The sequence below is a fragment of the Corapipo altera genome, unplaced genomic scaffold (genome assembly GCF_003945725.1).
Source record: "Corapipo altera isolate COAL_440 unplaced genomic scaffold, ASM394572v1 61305, whole genome shotgun sequence".
NCBI classification, from domain to species: Eukaryota; Metazoa; Chordata; class Aves; order Passeriformes; family Pipridae; genus Corapipo; species Corapipo altera.
Genome location: NW_020884909.1, coordinates 2,959,347 through 2,980,029, shown reverse-complemented (window position 1 = coordinate 2,980,029; position 20,683 = coordinate 2,959,347). Strand labels below are relative to the sequence as shown.

General features: G+C 43.1%; 1 protein-coding gene across 3 annotated transcripts in view; it reads left to right on the top strand.

Annotated features, from left to right (window-relative positions):
• The window catches only part of ABCA1 (ATP binding cassette subfamily A member 1), a 90,610-nt gene that overhangs the window by 16,808 nt on the left and 53,119 nt on the right, over positions 1-20,683 (top strand). For all 3 annotated transcript variants that reach the window (XM_027653209.1, XM_027653205.1, XM_027653206.1), the window contains exons 3-5: positions 4,649-4,742; positions 8,490-8,631; positions 9,502-9,623. In XM_027653209.1, coding sequence (XP_027509010.1) covers positions 4,649-4,742; positions 8,490-8,631; positions 9,502-9,623 — 358 coding nt within the window. The remainder of the gene's footprint in view (positions 1-4,648; positions 4,743-8,489; positions 8,632-9,501; positions 9,624-20,683) is intronic.

Here is a 20,683-nt window from a genome sequence, read left to right as displayed (position 1 = left end):
ATGGACTGTATCATCAGCAAGGAATGAGGTTATCTGCTCTCTGGATGCGTGGGCTGGCATCCTGACCTTGTGAACAGCCTCTTAATTTATAAAAAAGTTACAAATGAGCTGGGGAAAGCAGTCTGGAAATTGGCTATAGCCCCTTAAGATTGGCTCTTCTCAGCTATTGCCTATGTAACCTAGGCTCTTGGAGCTAAAAACATCCTTCCTCCCTTACTACTAGAGGTCTTACTCTTGACTGCTCCAAAGCTGCCTTTAGAATGTAGGGGAACTCTAGGATGTTGTGGGATTTTTTCTGGAGCAATGCTTAAACCAGGAGGATATTTCAGAGTAGCTGAGTTTTACACTGAGGATGATGGCTTTTTTTTGTGTCAGGATCTTCTGAAAATAATAGAATCACAGAATCATTAAAGTTGGGAAAGACCTCCAAGATCATCAAGTTCAGCCTTTGGCCAAATACCACCATGCCAACTAAACTATAGCACCAAGTGCCATGTCCAGTCACTTCTTGAACTCCTCCAGGGACAGTGACTTCACCACCTCCCTGGGCAGCCCGTTACAGTGCATGACCACCCTTTCAGTGAAAAAATTATTCCTGATGTCCAACCTGACCCCTAGCACAGCTTGAGACTATGTCCTCTTGTCCTGTTGCTAGTTTCTTGGAAGAGAACAACCTCCATCTTGCTACAACCCCCTCTCACACAGTTGTGAAGAGCAGATAAGTTCTCCCCGAGCCTCCTTTTCTCCAGGCTAAATAGCCCCAGTGTTGCATCAGGTTTGAAGGTTTCTTTAAGAGGTCTGAGTTTAGCATGGATGTCATGTCAAGGTAGGTGTAGGCTAGCTTACTGGGCAGCAGAGATGCATTTGTATCCTTTGGTGATTCCACAAAAGCGCATCAGAATGGCTAACCATTCCGAATCTGCTCAGCTGTATCTTGGTATCTTCCAGCAGCTTCAGTACCAGTTTCCCATCAAGTACCCCAGAGGGCCTGAAACTCTATTCCACCCTGCTACTATTAGTAATTTCACAATGAAGGTCTAGGACGTGGCTTATTTTCGTGGGATTCCTTGTATTTGTGGGGGTTTTCTCATTAACAGTTCCCATTTGAGCTTTACCTGAAGATGTCAGGAGGGGAAGGCCACTTAACAGGAAATTGCAGAAAAGCAGCAGAACACCTCTTCTCACCATGCTATTATCACGTCTGCACAGTTGTTCATCTGTTTGTTTTCCTGTTAGGACACCGTTGTCCTTGAGCTGGGTGTGCTGATGAAGGCTCTCTCCCATTTGTACTTAGTGAAGATGTAGCCCAGAAGTGGTTTGGTCCTTGCCCTTCTTCCCACATGCTAGCCTTGGCTTCCCGCTGAACCCCCTTGTTGGCTGCTGTGAGTTTGGGCTGCGTTGCGAAAGCTGGGTTCAAAGCTCAGCCTGACGTGTGCAGTTCAAGTGTTACTTTGTACTGGATAACTTCCAGCACCACCGCAGTGGGGGGAGGGAGTCTACAGGGGGTGGGAGAGGGAGAGAGAGGAAAGAAAAATTGTGTTCAGAGATCATTGTTTTAAAAGCATTTCTCTCCCTGCTTTTTTTGCAAATGAGGGGACACCCCAGACTTGCATGGAAAGACTGTTCAGCTGCTGGTAGCTCCCTGCATTTGAAACTGGACCATAAAGGTGGTGAGGGGGGTTGGCAGTAGATGGGGTCATAGCTTAGTTAGTTCTTGCTCAACAGATTTCCTGTTGACACAGTGTAGAGCTCAATATTTGATGGCATCCTGTATCATCAGGCAACTGGTATAAATTTTGTGTGCTTCAGGGATTAGCCTCGGTAAAATAAGGAGCAGTTTGTTCTTGGCTGAGCGTTGCTGCTGAATTCACCTGCTGTGTGCAAACGAGATGTTCCTCCTTCAACTCCCAATGGAGCAGGGATAGCAGAGGGGTCGGGTGCTTGAAGATTGATTTCAATATTAACCAGAATTCTCTAGTAGTTGCAGCACAAAAGTCGGTGAGGAGGCTTGGCTTTTCAGTATCTACTTAGTGTGAACATCAGTGAGATATGTCCCCTTTAGTACCTTTGTGTCCTCATCTGCAAAGGCCACAGTGGATGAAAAGTGCTGTCATAGCAAGATCAGGAAGGAACCTGCTGACCTCTGAAAGCAAAGGAACATAATTCAGTTTTTGTTCGACAGCACAAAAGGCTGGACAAGGAGTCTCTGAGATGCTGCTGACACTCTGAGCTTGGCTTTGTGCAAGCCTCTGGTGCAGCAGTTGCCAGCTCCTTGTCATTAAGTAGCGCTTTGGTCTCTGCCATCATGCAGCAGCCTTCAACTGTAGAGATGCAACTTGGTCAGTCCAAGCTGCATCCCTCCTTTCTCTGCCCTCTCTGAGCCTGCCAGGTTAGGCATGTTGTGTGTGGGGAGGCACACAGCCCTGAGCACGCAGCCCACATGTGGTTACCTTCGTGACTCTGTAGTTACCCATAACCAGGCAGGCAGCAGGAGCTGTGTGTACAGGTGGCCAGTTCCCCCTTCAGCAGCAGCCATTTGGACACTACTGTCCCACCCCAGTGTGGTGTGGCTGAGGCTGGTACTTCTCTGAGCAAGCCAGGGCTTGAACACAAGGGCAGTATTTTCTCACTGGTTCTGTAGCAGTTGCAGGACTGAGAGAGGCTCTCTGGCTTCATTGGTCACGCCCAGAAGCCCCCAAAAGCCCAGATGACACTGCCCTTCCCCAAACAGTGTAGTGGCAGTTGCTTGGGGTACACACTGCTCACCTACAGCCAGGGCGGCAGAGGGCTCTGACTTGTGCCAGGGCGTGGCCATTGATGCTGGTGGGCTTGTCTTGGTTTCACAGCCACCCTTCTGTCAAGAGGAGGAAAAGTCCTGCTGTGCCATCCTGGCAGCAGCTGTAAGGGGATCCTGAAAACAGAAGGTGTAGGCAAGTTGTTGGTGCCCTAGCTCTGAGCATCTTTGATCTCTGGGGGCCAGAGCACTGTTAAATGCAGAACAAAGCAGGCTGTCCATGTTAATGGCTGAGTGTGTGCTGCCACTACATCTTCCTGGCACCTTTGTTAGTGTGGTCTCTTTCTTATCCAGTAGTCATACAGTGTGTGCATGAAAATAACAGATCTCAGAATATTTTGAGTTCAGATGACCCAAAGGGATCATCAAGTCCAAGCCTTAAGCGAATGGCCCATACGGGGATAGAATCTGCAACATTGTGTTACTAGTACCATGCTCTAACCAATTGAGCTAATCTCGAGGTCCAGTGGGTAACAATATCTGAAAATTATCTTGCAGAGACTGACGCTGTTATCAGGAGTGCCTGGGAGACTCTGATGCTCAATTTTTGCCTTTCAGATAGGGTTGCTGTTTGGTTTGATGTTAGCCATCAAGGGTATCTGTGAAAAGCCATCCTACATAGTTTCCTCTGCTGGATCAAGTGGCCTTTGTTTGAATGCTCTGTTTTTACAATGTGAGCTTATTTTGATGTACAGTAGTCACCTAGAAGCCTCACCTCAATGTTTGCATGGAGTGCCTTGTGCTGAGTGCCAAGAGTCCAATTTTAGCTGTTAATGATGGAATGTGGGAAAACATGTTTGTGTGGGGTATTCTGTCTCCTACTGGGGTGCAGGTCTGGCTCTTAAGGAGAATGATGTAGACCTCTTATTAGAAAAGACTGAGTTTTCCAGGAAAGAAAAGGAAAAGGATTTTCTTTACTTGACCAAGAAAACACTCTGTTTTCCTACATCCAGTGACTGAAAAGTATAAGAAATGGCAGCATAAAAAGCTTTTGGTTTTTCCTTGTCTCATGGCTTTCCAAAAATCCATGTTTGGGAAGTCTTTTTCTGGAGTGGGAAAAGAGGGGTGTGGCTTGGGGAAGCTCAAGTCTGGGATGCCTCAAGCTCTAGGCCGAAGAGTTGCTTTGTCCACGTGGTTCTGTGGGATGTGACACAAATCAGTGAATTTTTCTGCACTTCAATTCTCTGTTTAAAAAATGCTATGCACTTAATATCAGACCTTTCTTTTTCTTGTCCAGTTCCTCTAAATTACTGAGTTATTTCTTTATTTACCTGACACTCCCTGCCTGTCTGTAGATAACCTGGACCAGTGGGTGCCTACCTTGGGCAACAGAGGTACATTGGGACAAAACAATAACTAGATATGAGCTTAAGCTTAATAGTTTTTCTTTCCTGATACCAATATAATTCTGCAGCACTGAAAGATTTGGCATAGCTGTGCATCAGCACAGTTTCCATGCCTGATGTGTTAGAGTAGAAGCCTGGTGGTTTATTATGAGAAGGGGATATAAGTACCTCCCACTACCTCAAAATTATGAGGCAAAGAATTCAGCTCATTGCTGGGAAGATTCACTGGAAAGTTTTTCAGTCAGGGGACAAAAAGAACTATAAAAAGAAGCCAAAAATAGCCCTTTAAGCATATATCTAGTTTAGTCCAATAACTGGCACATTTTAATGAGAAGATTATTGTTTGAAGCTGGAGGAACAAACTTCTTGATCCTGGAATGCATAGGCAAATCAGAATGAGACAGTGCTTACAAAACTATTCTGGCTTACAAGTGGGTTGTCCTGGAACCTCTGTTCTGACCTACATTTTGAATATGATGTCTTAATACTTTGTCTTTATTGTTTCCAGTTCCAGCTGCTGATCGAAGTTGCCTGGCCTCTGTTTATCTTCTTCATCCTGATCTCTGTAAGACTTTCATATCCGCCCTACGAGCAGCATGAATGTAAGTACCAAACACAGCAGCTGCACCCAGAATGGCTGTTGTTTCATGGCTAGAAGGTAATAATAATGCAGCTGGCAAGATGCAAAGAGCAGTGATTCTCTACTTCAGTTAGAATTCCCTAGGGAGGTCTTAATAGCTCCTTTGCTTCCCCCTCGAGGACTGCAGTGTCTTCTGACATGTTAATGTTGCTCCAGGACTGTACATTGCTGCTCTTTTTCTTGCTGTTTCTTATTTTTTCCATTTATAATGAATTACCTGAGAATTTGCTGTAGAACTGTGACAAATCTGTAAAACCCACACAGAACACAAATCTTATTTTTTATTGTTGATCTGTATGTGACTTAGCATGAAAGAATGCAGTGTTCTGATCTCTGAGAAAGCAATCTCATTTCCAGGCAGTAATGTGCATTAATGTATTATAAAAAGCACAAGTGCAATTCCATTCTATCTAACCATTAGGGTGTCAGCTCTGCATTTAGCAGATTCAGCAGTCACACATTGCTGAGGAAAAACTGTTCTACTTTTTTCTTTATACCGTAAATGGACACAATTCTGCTTTTCTTTCAAAGGATGCTTGTTCTTTATAAATGACAATCTGTAGGCTTATTTGGTTGGCATTTGATTTAGGAAGCACGACTTGTTTATTAGGAACACGCTTTGTTCTACTGTGTTTGGTGACAGCTTCATACTGCAATTAGCTGACTCTGGAAGAGTTCTTTGTTTATCTTTCCTTGGCCTGATTGCTGCAAGGTAAGGTTTAAGGGTCAGCAAAACATGTTTCTGAAGGGCACTCTGAAGCATTTTGTTCTTAAAACAGGGCATTATGTGCTGTTTGCTAGATGTTCAAGCTAGTAAGGGTCCTTTTAAAGCTGAGGTGTTAGTGTTTGCAGTTTCCCATTACACTTTGGTCTCCGCTGGTCCCATGTACTGCCTAAATCACTTTCTTCAGTGCTCAGCAGGGTAATTGAACCTTCCCTAAATTAAATCTCATACTTTACATTACATTTGAATTGCCTCTTTTGACTGAATGTTGCAGTGACATTAGGAGAGGTACCTGTAATACAGACATAAAGCTGAAGAGAAGCAATAAGCAGTCTACTCAGCTGGTATAAAAAACAAGCAACTCTGATAGTAGTTCATTTCAACTGTGGCAGTGCTGTATATAAACTCAAACCTAGCAAGAGCTGCAATTTCACAGAGCTATTTAGATTGATTTTGTTAGTCTGTAGCCTCCTTGTAAATCATTTGCTCTGGCACCCTGGTGTCACAAGCAGAATTTTGAGTCTTCCACCTGCACCCCTTTTTCCTTCTCGTTTATGCTGAGTGTTATTGCTTTGTCTGCTTTCTTAGTGTCCCCAGGAATTGTAGAGTATAGGACATCTCGTAACTTTTTAATTAACTTTTATGATTAACTCCTCTTCACTTTTCTAAAAGGTTCTGTGAATAGGTTTCTAACTTACGTTTTTGGCATCTGGATTGGTTTCACTGAACATTCACTCATGCTGACAAATGTGGATGTGTTGTTGTAAATAAAACAATTTTTGCTGAACTGTGAGCAGAGATAGAAAGAAGCTTTGGGTTTATGGCAAACTCTTTGGCAACTCTGTGGATGCCTTAAGGGAAGTAAGATTGTTATCTGTAGTAGCAGTGCTGTATGCTGTTATGAAATCACTTGAGGTAATGCCTGGTGATATCAGTAACAGAGCTGCATGCAAGTGCTTTGTAGCCTCCAGATAGCCTCAGTATTTTAATGGTAGTCTTTTCCAACAAACAAGCAAAATTTTCAGTTCTCTTTTCCCGTTTGAGAAGAACCAAGGATTGGACTTGTTATCTTCTCAGGATTTCTTATTTCTGGCAACTTGGCTTAGTGTGAGGAAGTTTTCTGTGAAAACATTGGGGAAAATTTTGCTAACTTTGAAGTGATAGTTGTGTGGCTTTCACCAGATCAGTCAGAGAAGATCTCTTAGATTGCTATTGAGCCAGATTGCTGACTTTTCTGTCAGCTTTTCTGTTCCTGTGACCCCTTAAGATATTCAAAATGCACTTTACTGGGGGCAGGGGGAGGTAAACTGACAAGGGACTTTAATCTCTACTGAAAAGCTAGATGTTTGAAGCAATGTAATTGAAAATGGTGTGCTGTTGCACTCTGTTTTCTGTGTAATTCATCTGATTTAAAACTGGCAGATTCCTGCTTTACTCTTGGAGAAACTGCTGTCACATGCATCACTATGTGTTAGAAGTTACCATAAACTCTTATGCACCATTTCTTTCAATATTACTCTTAATAGTTTCTTGGAGTTCCTAACCAGGTAAAATGAAAGGCATGGAGGAGAGAGAAGGTGATTCTCTGGGAAATTTTACAAAAAAGGATCTGAAAGTCTTAGCACTTTTTTTGTCCCTCCCACCTCCCAAGCCCCTCAGCCAAGAAGAACAAAAAAGCAAAACGAAACTAAAGCCAGAGAGCTCAGATAAACAGCTCTTCTGTTTTAAACAGAGAATTAGGAACAAGAACTCTCTGGGTACTGGAAAAAATGAACTTTTGATTCTTCCACCTTTCTCCTGGACAGAGTCCTTGGCTTTCTCCCAGGAGGGCTGATAATACTCCCGTCTTCCTTCAGCCATGTACATTAACCAACCTTGCTGTAATGCAGCAGCTTTGATATTTCTTCCTCCTGGGGCTTTGGTACCTCCATTGAGGCTGGGGAGGTAGGGAGCCAGCCCCCTGAGTGATCAAGGCACGCTGGGAGGACGAGATGGGCACCAGAGAGGAGAATGTGCATCTCATCATCAAAGTCTTGAGCTTTGAGATACTGAAGAAGGGGATAACCTTCCTCCAGGCTTCCCTCCCTAGTGTGGGGGTGAGGAAGGGAGCTCATGGCAGAAAGTAGCTGGACAGCTCATCTAAGGTGCAGGATTATACAAGGGAAGCCTTTCTTCCCCTTCACTGGTGGGTGAGGGACTTGCAGGTACCTGAGCCACATACTGGTGGAGATCTGCCATGAGTGGGATATTACTGCTTTGTGCTTAAACAGGCTGTAAACTCTGACTTCAGTAGTTCTGTAGTAGAAAGATTCAGAGCTGAGCAAAAAGATTTGAAATATGGCAGGCAGGTAGCTAAACGTTTTAGAGACTCTAAAAGTTTTAAGACTATTTGAGAGTCAAGCCAATATGGGACATGCTTATCTCAGGGAAACAGTGTAGGCACCCACCCTTTGGTCTTTACTGTGTGTGTAATTGCAGTGAGCAGATTTTGAAAACCAAAAGTACTGAATAGAAATACTGTGGATCTTCAGAACCTAGACCCTGGCCAGGGCTGTCCCTGTGGCCTCAAACCAAATCCTTGTGTTAGTTAAGGCTGTAAATCCAGAGCAGCATGGCTGGTTTGGAAGCATGTATTCATACATGAGCTCACCACTGCCAGTCTTTGAAGTTGCCTCTTGTTAGGCATTAATCAGCAAGAAGTACTTTATTCCCATCAGCATGGCCAAAAACAATGCTGCACAGCTGAGAGCAGCAAAGAGCTTCTCCTACAGGTTTAACAAGGTTTTGTTTTTCAACTGAGGAGGTTAGAGAAGTGTGGAGAACCTAACATGAGCTCAGCCCTTCTTAGTGTTGGCTGCTCTGCTCTCTCATGAGCACTTTGGGACAATAACCAGCACAGAGTTAACACTGCCCTTCAAATTCAATGGTGTGTAGTAGAGGCTTGTATTGTGTGTTTGCTTCCTAACTCCCCTGCTTCTGTTCTAGGTCATTTTCCAAATAAAGCTATGCCTTCAGCAGGCACCTTGCCATGGATACAGGGGATCATCTGCAATGCCAACAACCCTTGTTTCCGCTACCCAACTCCTGGGGAATCCCCTGGTATTGTTGGAAACTTCAATGCCTCCATGTGAGTCTCTCTGCTTTTGCCTCAACACTGTTCTTGGGGGGAACATAATGAAAAGGGATATTTGGAAGTCACCAACTAGTTGTAAAACCGTACAATATCAAGGGCTTTGCAGTTTCTACCACCACTGAAGTACCAAATTCTTCAGCTACCAAGTTCAGAGGGACTAGCAGACAGCTGGTAGGTGTGCAGTATCTTCAAGTCCAAGCAGTTGAAGCTCTTAGTGAATGAAAAGCTCTGCCTTGGTGAGAACTGAGTCCATTTGCTTATCTGGACTCAGAATTTGGCCCAAAAAAAGGTATGGCTTTTTAAGATGTTCTTTTTTTCAGAGCGTCTCTTTTGGCTGATTAATGAACCTCTGAACAATGCAGAGTAAGAGGCAGTTGAAGAACAGGTCTGGGGGATACTCCCTGGCATTTGTCATTTATTACTGGCTAATGTGAAACAGTTTATGGCCAGCTTCCCTATACCTTGTCTTACTTGCTACATTAATAGTGTCAGGTGAGTTAGGCTTGATGCAGAGTATAATGTATCTGCAACCTGGAGAAACATTTGAAAGGAGCAAGGACATACTTAAATTATTGTGCTTCTGAGGAGAAGTAGTTTGCAGGCAGCAGGAGTCCCTCTCTGTCCCAGTCTTAAAAATGCTTTAAAATGCATGGATGTTCCCAATGTAACTTAGTTTGACCTTCCTTTAGCAGACATCTTTTATTAGGCTCCTTGGATTGTCCCAGTGGAGACAGGGTTTTTTGTGCTGGAGTGGTATAACTGAAGAAGACTAAAGTTTGGAATTGGTATGTAAAACTCTGTCTGTGGATGCTGGCTCACAGAGCTGATGACTGCTGTGTGTTTCTTCTGTTTTCCCATCCCCAGTGTCTCCCGCCTGTTCTCAGATGCCAAGAGGTTACTGTTGTACAGCCAACAGGACACAAGTATAAAGGATGTCCAGAAGGTCCTGGGAAAACTACGCAAGTTGGGAAACTCCTCTGGCTTAGGTAACAGAATGGCAAAAAAGAACCACCTACATCTGGCATTTCTGGTGTGGTTAATTCTGCATGTGTGTAAATTTCAGAAAGGTACCGTAAGGGGAATGTGCGTGATTACAACTTTTACAGCTCATCAAACCCTTTCCAATCCTATAGAAGTACCTTAAGCTTCTCCTGTGTCAGAGCTTTGTATGCTCCTTAGCTTATTTGGTGGAAGTGAAAAGGGATGGTGTGCAATGCCAAGAACAGCAACTGTTCTGGATGTGAAATTAAAATCCTCAACACACTGAAGTTAGTCAAAATGCTGGCTTTCTCAAGGAGAACAAGTAGTGTTTCTTTCTGGAAAGTTATGTTGATATTTTGTCAGGCAGTGCACACAATGTAGCTGCAGTTTAGTGTCCTAACCCCTGAGCTCCAGAGGGAAGTGTGCTGTAAGAATACATATGATGTTGGCCTCCAGTTTACAAACTTGAAGCTGGTTATTATCTGACAAAGAAGTATCCATTTCTCGTGTTTTGTTTTGGAGGGGTTTTTTTTTTGTTTCTGTATGACCGTTTGGTGTAGTATAGTTCATTCTCTTCTATTGTCTGGCAGGATTTTGAATGGCAAAGTACAGAAGAAAACTTTTTGTTTTGCACAGCCCTATTTACCATGAAAAATTAGAATCCTCCCATTTTTATGTTGTGTGAGAAGATCTGGTGTTCCTTCCTGTACTGTGCAATGAATGAATGACCAGTATGAGATCTCATGGGAAGTTTGCAGCACACCTGGGACATGAAAGAGCTCTGCCCAGTCTTGGGAAATGTGGCAGGCTGCTGGTTGCTTGTTGTCGCCAGGACTCTCTGATATGGCAATTTGTAAAAGTTTTTTGGGATATTTTTTTCTGAAAGGTTATTTATATTGGCTGCTGTGTTAGTGCTGCACAAGTCTTGTGGAAATGATGGAAAGTAATGGTTTAGAAGGAAATACAGCAGGAAAATAGAGCAGGGAGAACAGCCATTGACTGTCTTCCTCTACAGCATTTATCCAGGCATATGGAGCTCTTTGAGTGTGGGTACTATTTTAGTGCTTTGTGTGAAAATTGTCCTTGGTTTTATGCCTCTTGTTCTTCCCAGCTCTTTTCATTTGAGCATGTCTCAGGCAGGCTGCAGGAAGAAAAACATTTGACTTGATGTGATGTGAATAGTTCCATATAGTCTGATGTGTGCTGAGCATGCCTAAAGAAGAGATGGCGTTGTTACATCCTTTCCCGTGTTGCTCAGTACATACATTGCAGGTTGCTTTGAAATAATCTGTATTGCTAGTGGTTGGCAGATACGTGTTGAATGTATACCATGTCACCAGGCCTTCTCTCTTTTTCCTCGGGGGACCTGGCGAGTGGCATCCTCACGCTTTTACCGAGATCTGCAGCAGCATTAGGGGGGAGAGCCTGCAAAGTGAACCCTTTCCATGGAGATGGATATGTAACAAGCACAGCCAAAATGAGCTAAGATGGTTATTTGCTGAGGGGAAGCTTGATGCTGTTTTCATGGAGGTCATCAAACGCTTGGTTTGATTTGGTCCTCTTGTGGGAACAAGCTCCCTCCATCAGAATGACAGATACTGCTGTTAGTGGAATTTATACTTTGTGCTTGTAGCAGCATCTGCAAGGTAACTCTTCCAAAAAGAGTAGGTACTGGTGTTTTGTATTGAAACATAGAGTGAACATCAGACATGGACATTTAGAGGGAAACTAGCAGAGCCATAAGCTGAAGATCTCCTTGCTGGTAAGGTTTGAGGGAGAGTAGTGATTCCAAGTAGAGTTTTGCACACAGAGTATTGTACAAGTGGAAAGTCAGAAGGCTCATGTTTCTCTGTACTGTAAAGATTAGCTGACTGAATTGCAAAAACAATACTCAGACCCAGTCATCACAGATCATAATTCTAGAATAAAATATTTCAAATGTGTAATCAGAAAATCAAACCTCTGTGTCATTAGAATGACAGAATGGCCGTTGTTGGTAAGGCTTGTGGACAACAAAGCCTGTTTGTCCTTCTTATGGCCATCTACAAAGCCTCCAACTTGTGGGTCCCTGCTGCCCTTTCCTGCTGTGTGATTTGTTCTCTGACAGAATGCATGTAACAGCATCCTCTAATCTTAGAAGTATTTATGTATTTATACTTAGTATTGCTTAGATTCATGTGCAATAAAGGTCAGCCCTTCAGTTGCTGTTGACAGTGTAGTGTGAGAGATGCAAATCCTCTCCACTCTGGGGCGTTTGCTCTAGTGACTGGGAACCTAAGAACACAGTTAGAGTGGATGTCGGCTGTAAGAACACCCCCAAACCTCAAAGTACCATCTTTATAAAGCTGTTTCCCCAATTAGCAGGAGGGCTAATTACGTGATGAGGCTAACTGAAAACATTGTAATACCCTCTGTGTTGTAGCTCTGGCCTGGACCTGAAGCTGTGTCAATCGGTGGTGCTCAGGGGTGCAACTTTGCAGCTTCCCCTGTGGAAGGGACTGTGTGCTCCCTGCTGTGTGGTGTGGGCTCTGTTGGAGTGTCTGCAGCTCCCTCATCCCCTCACACACTGCTCTCACTAGTGCCTGATGATTTTGAAATAGGTTTCCAGGAGGTGATCTTCTATTGCTGGTATATAAACTGGAGCTGTGGTATAGATATTTTTTCTAATGCTGGTCATACAGAACATGCATGTCTGTGTTTGGCTTCCGATGTCTGAATCGGTTCAGAGAGCATTTGCAAAAGTCGGCTTCTGATGTCTGAATCGGTTCAGAGAGCATTTGCAAAAGTCCTTTCACCTGAAGCTTCTTTCAAACAGCCCTCACAAACTAATGTTCAAGGTGTGACTCTTAGAGTCGTCTGATCTGAAATTAGGCATGCACTGAACTCTGGGGAAGGGAGATTTATTTTATGTGGCAGGTTGCTTGCACAAGTATGTGAAAGTGAATGTCTTGTCTTCGTTAGAGACAAGGTAGGTCACTAAGATTTTTTTGTTCTCATGCCAACATGGTTTGTGTCTCAGGCACTTCTCGATGCAGTGTGAGGTAATCCTTCATAACAGGGCTGTTTGTGCAGGAGTTTGAGGGGGCTCAGCATGGAAGAGCTCTCTCATGGAGAGAGGGGGAAGGTGTTATCAGTAAGGAACAGTCCACTGTTGCTTAACGTAGCACCTTTTGTGGCCAGGATGAAGTACTAACCGGTGGTGTGAAGGAGTTCAGCACAGTTAAATGGCCGCTTTCAGCAAGACCTGAGCAGTGAAATCTACGTGCAGGCACACACATACCTTAACATAATCAATTTTGCAGGCAGGTGCCAGGTGCCCTCTCCGTCCCAGCACTTGTTACATCTCTGTCCAGTAATATCACCAAGGTCTTCCACACTCATGATAAGGGCAGAGTGCAAATCAGAACAGAGAGTCAAAGACCTTAGTGACAGCACTTCCAAGAGCACGACATGGCTACTGGGATTGCCAGCTGCAGTAGATTTGGGTCACTGCTTGCAGGCACTGCATTTGCAACTGGCCTCAGTACCACTTTAGCAGATAAAGTGTTTGCAAGAAATAAGCTTTTGTTCTGTTTTGAAAGGTGGAGGTACGGCTTGCTGTTGACTCTGAGGCACACTTTCTTTATTTCTTCATTCCCTCTACAGGGCTCTCAAATACTTTGTTCTGCAGTGCCACGGGGTAATAAATCAACAGATATAATTAAAGCCACCTTCTTTGGTTGTTGCTAACAGTTGCACATATAAGCCAGTCTGGCTGGTATTTACTTCATTACTCTCAGTTTTCAGTGATCCCAAAGGAAATGTTTCTATTTTTCTGGAAAGCAACCCAACCAAACAAAAATGAAGCAATGAAATAGGCAGAAGGAAACAAACATCGCCTAAGAAATTGCATCAGATCTCAGATTATTGTTCCACACGTGCCCTGCCTGTCTCAAGTTGTTTGCTGGATTAGTATTGCTCATGGCAGAGGAGAAACAAAACTGGGTGGCAATCTCTTCTTATGTTGCACCTTGCTGCACAGATCGATGCTGAGACGGAAGGAGTTTGCAGCCTGTCTGGTCAGTGCTATTAGTGCTTCTTTCATTTAACAGGTAAAGAATGATGGAGGGCTTGGGCTAAAGAGCAGCCTTGGAGGAGGCTTTCTGGTGGCTGTGTCCTACTGTATGATTACAGGGTGTTCAGGGAAACAGGATGTTGTACATTGTCTACTGGGTGACATTAAGGTGATGGCTAACTCCCTCCTCAGTGTCGTGTCCCTAACAAAATTGACCCCACACCCTCAAGCTAAACATTTAGATTGAGTCTTATACCTGCCTACGCCTCCCTAATTGAACTGGTTTCCTCCCTGGCTTCCCTTGGGAAGAATCCTAGCAAAAACCACCCAGGCTAGAATGAGGACTAGCAAACCATATGTTCAAGTGGCCTTCACCCCTGGAAACACCTGCAAACACCAACTGTGGCAGGGTGGCATTCCTGTTGTTGTACATAAATATACAGCTGTGTTCTCTGATACTGTGCTCCACAGTGGCATACACATCCTTTCCTTTCCTTCAGGCCAGGGGGTGTGTGTAAAAATGTTGCCAAAAATGCTGCCCTGTGGTATCAGTACAGAGATCTTGACTCACAGGGGCAGGTAGGAAGGACACTTTATGTCTCTTACTACATGTAGTGGACAAAGTCTGTGTGAATCCAATGGGTCCATTTTTTTTCTTTTGATTTTATCCTAAACTGAAACTGGGAGGCTGACAGTCAAGAAATATGCAAAGGTAGAAAAGACTTCTAATGGCAGTGTTAGTCCCAGGGTTTTGTTGGGCAGTTAGGTATGTAGCTTTTATTAATGAGGTGGAACGATATTGGCATAATTCAGAAAATATCATAGTATAACTATAATATAACTGCATATGCTGTCACCATTTTCAACAGAGCCTACTTCTGCTTTCCTTAATATTCTGAAGCCAAAGACAAGATTAAACTAATAAAGTGATCTTGGTAGAGGTTAAGGTACAAAGGTCTGCTGTAGCATTAGATCTGTTCCCAGGAGAATCATACTTGTTTCACAGGGGATTGTTCATGAACAGTTTTTACTACATGACTTAGAGGTTGAGATGGGTGAATGTATGATTAGATAATGTGTATTGCCGTCTTCTGATTCTGTAGAACTGGGCTTTGGTGCTTGCTTTTGGTCTTAAAGTCCTTGCTGCTGAGACACTTTTGAAGTGAGAAGTTTAGAATTATGCCAGCTTGGATTCTAGGTCGGTGTGCATGGATGTGAAAGGGCAAGACTGCAATCTCTTTGAATAGGGAATTAAAAAAAGCCATGCAGTGTTATGTTAAATCTGGCCTTGCTGTAGTGTTTGCACTTTACTAGGTGACACGAGCTTGAGAAAAACATTTCTGAGAATCCTATCACAGAATATTGTGTGAACCCTGTTAAAAACACACAAGTGGAATAGCAAGTTTGTCAGCATAAGCCTGCACTGACAGTAGGTTACTTTAGGACTGGCTAACCTGACGGTGCCAGCTAATAGCTTGACTTCATGTAAGGAAGTTAACAGTGCCTGTAACTACAATTAGCAACAGAGCTATTCCAACAGAAACCAAATTGCCCTACTTTAAAGGCACCATCTTTATCTTGCCGTTAATTTGCCTTAGATAAAGACACAACGATAAAGAAAGCAAGAATTGCTTACTGTGCTTGTCAGTAATTAATATTAGTATGTGCTGCAGAAGCAGGACAGTATTAAAAAGTTCTGGGTGCTTTCTTTAGTCTTTAGCTGACTTTTTAGTCTTAACACTGACTTTTATTTTAAACCAGCAAATAAAATGGAGAGTGTTACGTGAACAATTACACCTTTCACATTTTGCTATTATCTCCCTCTTTTTGTATGCAGCCTTGTTGGTACAACTTGCTAATACCAGGATTATGTTGCCGAAACTTAAACTGGATTAACTTAAATTTGCATTTTTCTATGTTTTCCACTCTGACAAAATTTCTAGATTTGTTCTCATTAATTTCTAATCTCAGAATTCTCAATAAATTGCCTGATTTGTGGAAGATTGCAATTGGTTTATTTAAGCTACAGTCTGAAGTTGGTTGAGACAGCAGGGTACAGACTTTTCACATGGAGCTTGGTGTTCGTAGTCCCCTAGGAAATTTGTGACACTGTTATCTGGTGAAAAGTTCAGCTTTCTCGGGGGATTTCCATGGGCCTGAGCTCTCATGAGAGTGGTGATTATGAAATTGCCCCATTTGGAAAAAGCCCTATCCACTTCTGTGTCTGATTGGTATTGAGGCCAGAGTGTGTAATCTGGATCTGACCTCCCATATCTTTCAAGTTAATATTCAGCTTTGGAGCCATCTCTAGTAATAATACATTTTATCTTCAGCATGCGTTACAAACTCTTATTACTTAATTTTTACAGCATTCCTGTGATCTAAGTAAATAAACAGCTTCTAAGGAATCCTGAATCACAGTGGGATGTGGCAGTTTTCAGTGCAGTCAGGATGCAATGAAAGGTGATGGCTTTGAAATGTTGATGCTGAATCAAATTTATTTTTAGACAGGCAAGAGCACTGCTTGACTGAATTTTTTTGAAAATCCATGTCAGTTCAATTTTTGTGGGCAGCCTTTTTCGTGGGAAACAGATGCTGTTCTATTTAAATATTTTTAGTCATTAGATGAGCGAGTGTTAATACCAGGATCCTGGCTTATTCTACCACCTGTTGCTGAATTTTTTTGCAGCTTCAGCAAACTGCAATATTCTTTACTTCCAACCCTAGGGGGTTTTTTTGTTCTGCTGTGTTGTATTGAGTACTGGTTGGGTCTTGTTTCAGATACATTTTTAGTTCACTTTACAGTTTTTATGCTTATACTTTGCATATGTTTTGTTTCCAAAATTGTGGGGAAATCCTTTGAAATTAATTGCAACAGCTGCAGAATTAAAAAGTGCACATCCTTATGTATTTACCAAGTGTTAATAATTAACTGAGTTTATAAAAACCGTGTATTGCTTAGGCCTGTGTGGCATCAAATCCTCAGCTGATGAAAAAATGGTGTAGCTCTGAAAATTTAGTGGAATGTAGCTCATCTGTTAGCTGAAGATCTTGCCCTAGCTTTTTTTTTTTTTTTATGCTGATCTGGCAGGATTCTTATGTGCTATATGTGGAGGAGATTCAGCCTGTTCTGTGACACACATCCTCTGGAAACAGCCAGAGTTTCCTTCCCTTTCTAATTTAGCTTTAGTTTTAAGGATGGTGCAATAAAAGACTCTTTTAAGGAATTTTAAATAAGACCTTTTGCTGTGAGTTTTGTGGTGGGTATCGTCCCCTCCCTGAACCTTTCTGTTCTTCTGAACATACCTTTTTAGAGGCAAATATGATCTGAGTTAGTATTTGGATGTATTTTTGCTAGAGGTTTGTGTCAGAAGGTTTGTGTGACCTCTCAGGAGGTCCTTTCCTTGTGCTTCTCAATCTATTTTAATAAGTGCGGCTGAAACATAACTGGACCCTATCTGAGGCTGACTGAGCATACACATGTGCCAGAAGGAGATTTGCTGATGGGACAAAGCTTACTGCAAAGATAGCAATATCTGAAGTCTGAGTGCTTGTTCTGGCTTGTGCCAGCCAGCTCCTTCGGAAAGCAGCAGCTGCTGCCTACCCACCAAAAGTGCTATTTCAGAACAGTAGGGGAAAAAAAAGTGCTTTGCCACTTGAGACAAGATGTGGACATCAAAGTTCTTTGTCCCAACAACTTTTGTTACAGCAAAGGCACAACTGTGTGACAACATGGTCAGCAGCCATCGCATATATTATTAACCTGCTTTGTTCATGTGCCCACTGCCTAGCAGGTAAAGAAAAGTGTGCTGTAAAACCAGGGAACACAAATCAAGACAATGAAATAGCCCTTCAAGACCACAAGTGTCTTTACATGCTTGGTCGCTTTCCTTCTTTTTTATGTTATCTCTGCTTCTGCCTTAAGAAAGTGCAAAGAATTTTACCAGTGTATCCATAGAAATAATGCAGAACCTGGTACGCAGAACCAGGTTCCTAAAGTACCATGAGGCACTGCTCTTCTCTGTGTCTTGTAGTAATGTTCCAGTCCTCTGTGTGAGACACAGTGGTGCAAATACTCCAACGTGTGTTTTCAGCTTGCAAGTTATGTCAGTACTGAAGGGAAGGAATGGTTATTATATTGACAGTCCAGAAGAAAACCAACCTGAAGGGTGAGCTCCTGAGACTACCAAGGCAGGGTCTGTTGGGAGCATCCTGATGTGAACAGCAATGTAACATCGCACTTAGGATATAAGACATGATATCCAGCCAAGCCATTATGTCAATTTGGACAATCCTTATCTATTAAGCATCTGGTTTTCAGTCTTTCCCAAAGACTCAAAAAGTTCTTCAACTATTTCAAAGTGGTGTTGCTCAACAGTCTGTTTTATATTAGTGAAGGGTTTGAGTGGTTGCAAAGGTTGCCCTAAACTAGGCAGAGAAACCATAATCTTTTCTTTTAGTGCTAAAGCTTGAGGGTTTCTTCCTTTCTGTTGGACTTGAGACTCAAAACCCAAATTACTATCCATAAGGGTAACTTTGCAGTGACCAGCTAAACTGAAATGTAGGAAGCAATCATGGGAGATTGAAAATATACCTACATCTACATTATTTCAGTGGACATAAAGAGTTGTTCTGGTTAAACTAGTTGCACTATAATAATTTGCTTATTGTTGTTAATCTTTAGCATTTTTGGGATTGGTTTGACTCTGTTCTGGAGCCGGCTTCTGCTGTAGTGTGCTAGATGAGGAGCATTAGGACTTGGCACTTAGTCTGGAAGTGACAGGTCTTCCTGAAGACAGGAAAAGCAAGAGCCACTATGATCTGCTCACTGCAGGCTTGATATCTTGTTAAACTTTAGAATATGTCAGGTGTGAGTCAGGTTCCCCAAATTTGTGGCAAGTGAGAGGAAGGTATATCTGGCAGGATGAGTCTTCACACCCAAGGGAGGGGTAGCTTTTTCACTTCTTGTCAGCCTTTCTGTGTAAGGAGGGGCAAACACAAGTACAGTACAGCCAGGGAGCTTCAGTCTTGGGAAGCTCTGCCTGCCATTTTGCTTCAGCTTCACCATGACCATGCCAGTTTCACGGGGAAAGCTCTTCCAACTGTACAGCTGGTGCTGTGATATGTTCCAAGTAGGAGGATACTGCTGGGTTGGCTCTACCTGCTTGTTTAGGGGACTCAGAATGGTTCTGATATAAGTGTCTTTTGTTTACGTTTGAACCAGCAGTCTCCCAGATGCATGCTTACATAAACAGCTTTCAAAAACACTTCTGCTGTTAATAATGGTCATTTGATTAAAATGTCCAGCCCTGCTTTTTCCTGTTACTTGAATTTCCACTAAATTTAAGGTCACTTGCTCAAGTACAAGGAATTCTGGACAGGGTCCTCCTTGGTCACAGCTTATTCTTTCAACTTCTATTTAGCTACATGCTTTTTTAATGGCATAATGCCATTCCTTGTATGCTCACACCAGTGCTTGCCATTGCCAGTATGTGGCTGGATGTGACCATGGCATTTGGTTTTCAGTCTGTCTGTTGATTTTTATTTTTTTTTTTGCCCCCCAATGTATTTTACTGTCTGAGTTTATGTTTTGAAACACCTAAAAGCTGCATATTATCTAGGGCGTAATATTCCTAGTGCAATGAAAATCCAATCCTAAGAGCAAGGCCTTACTTTCTGCCTCTTTACCAGGATCCATCTTGCCCTGAGCTGGATTTGACCTTTAGAGGACCTTCTCTGCAGCCTGTACCATCCCTAATGTGTTCTGTTTACCACTCCTGGAAATAATTTTGTTGAAATAATGAAGTATTGTATCTGGTCACATCTGTGGTCTGCCATCTCTATGACTACCAAGCCAGTTTGGAGGCTGAGAAGTTTGCAGTTTGTCCTTATTTTGTGAAAATTAACGTTGAGAGTTTTCAGCCAGTTATAACACCACATGATTTGGAGCTCTGCTCAGGACTTGCTTCTGAAGTGATAGAATGAATGTACTTAAGGTGTTTCCTTGAAGCCTGTTTCATTTTTTTGGACTGGTAGAAGCCTGCATAGTTTTTTTTCTGCTTTTTTTCATTGGCAAGCCGTATTTCACAGTTGTCTGTGCTGATAACAGAATTTGGCTTGCAGCAGGGAAAGCCACGAGAATATCTCTTCTGTGGCATTACATGGGGCTTAGGGAGGTGGTTGGGTGTGCCCCTCCATAGGCAGGAGGTCTGCAGGCTGTGTTTGCTGGCAGGGCTGCTGGTGCCCAGCCTGCAGCTTTTGCTTCTGTGCTTTGTGTCTTGGCTTTCTGATGCAGAGTCTTTCTGTCATCATGTGTGTCATACTGGAGGAGGGCCTGATGGCTTTTGGGACTTCAATAACTGCACAAGGGGAGGTATGAGCCTTGTGTTAGCTGCTGGCTTTCCATGGAGGGTAGAGGTGGGTTCTCAGCTGGCTTAAATGGGCTCTGCATCCTTGAAGTCACCCCCCGTGAAGGCTAACTAAGGATTGTCTCGTGTATGTGACTAGTGTAGGCTGTGAGCTGTGCTTTTGCCAGTCATTGTGCTGGCCACTAGATTTAAAGCTCTTCTAAGCAAAAATAGTGACTTATAGAGGAATTGAGGTGGTCCCAATATTTGCAGTCCCAAGATGAGAGAGAAGACCTGGGCCTGTGGCACATTTCCCTTTCTCTCAGGAGAGATCCTAGCTGCTGGAGATCGATGGCAGGCTGCCTCCTCTCTACTCAGATCGCCATTTGGCATGGCAAATATATGAAGACAATGGGCTCTGGTTAAGGGGGTGCTCGCTTTGGTGTTATCTAATGTCTGCAGAGGCAGCACTGTTGGATATCTGATGGCCTCAGAGCAGAGAGCTGCAGCCTACTGTAAAAACAGGGCAAGCCATGGCTGCACAAAGAGCAGCACTTTGACTGTGAGCAAATTAGGCTTGTATTTTCCCACTAGTCAATCCTGCACAACAGGCCTGCTGAGCTGCTTGATTTCTTGTCAGCAAATCAGGGTATGGCTGTCCAAC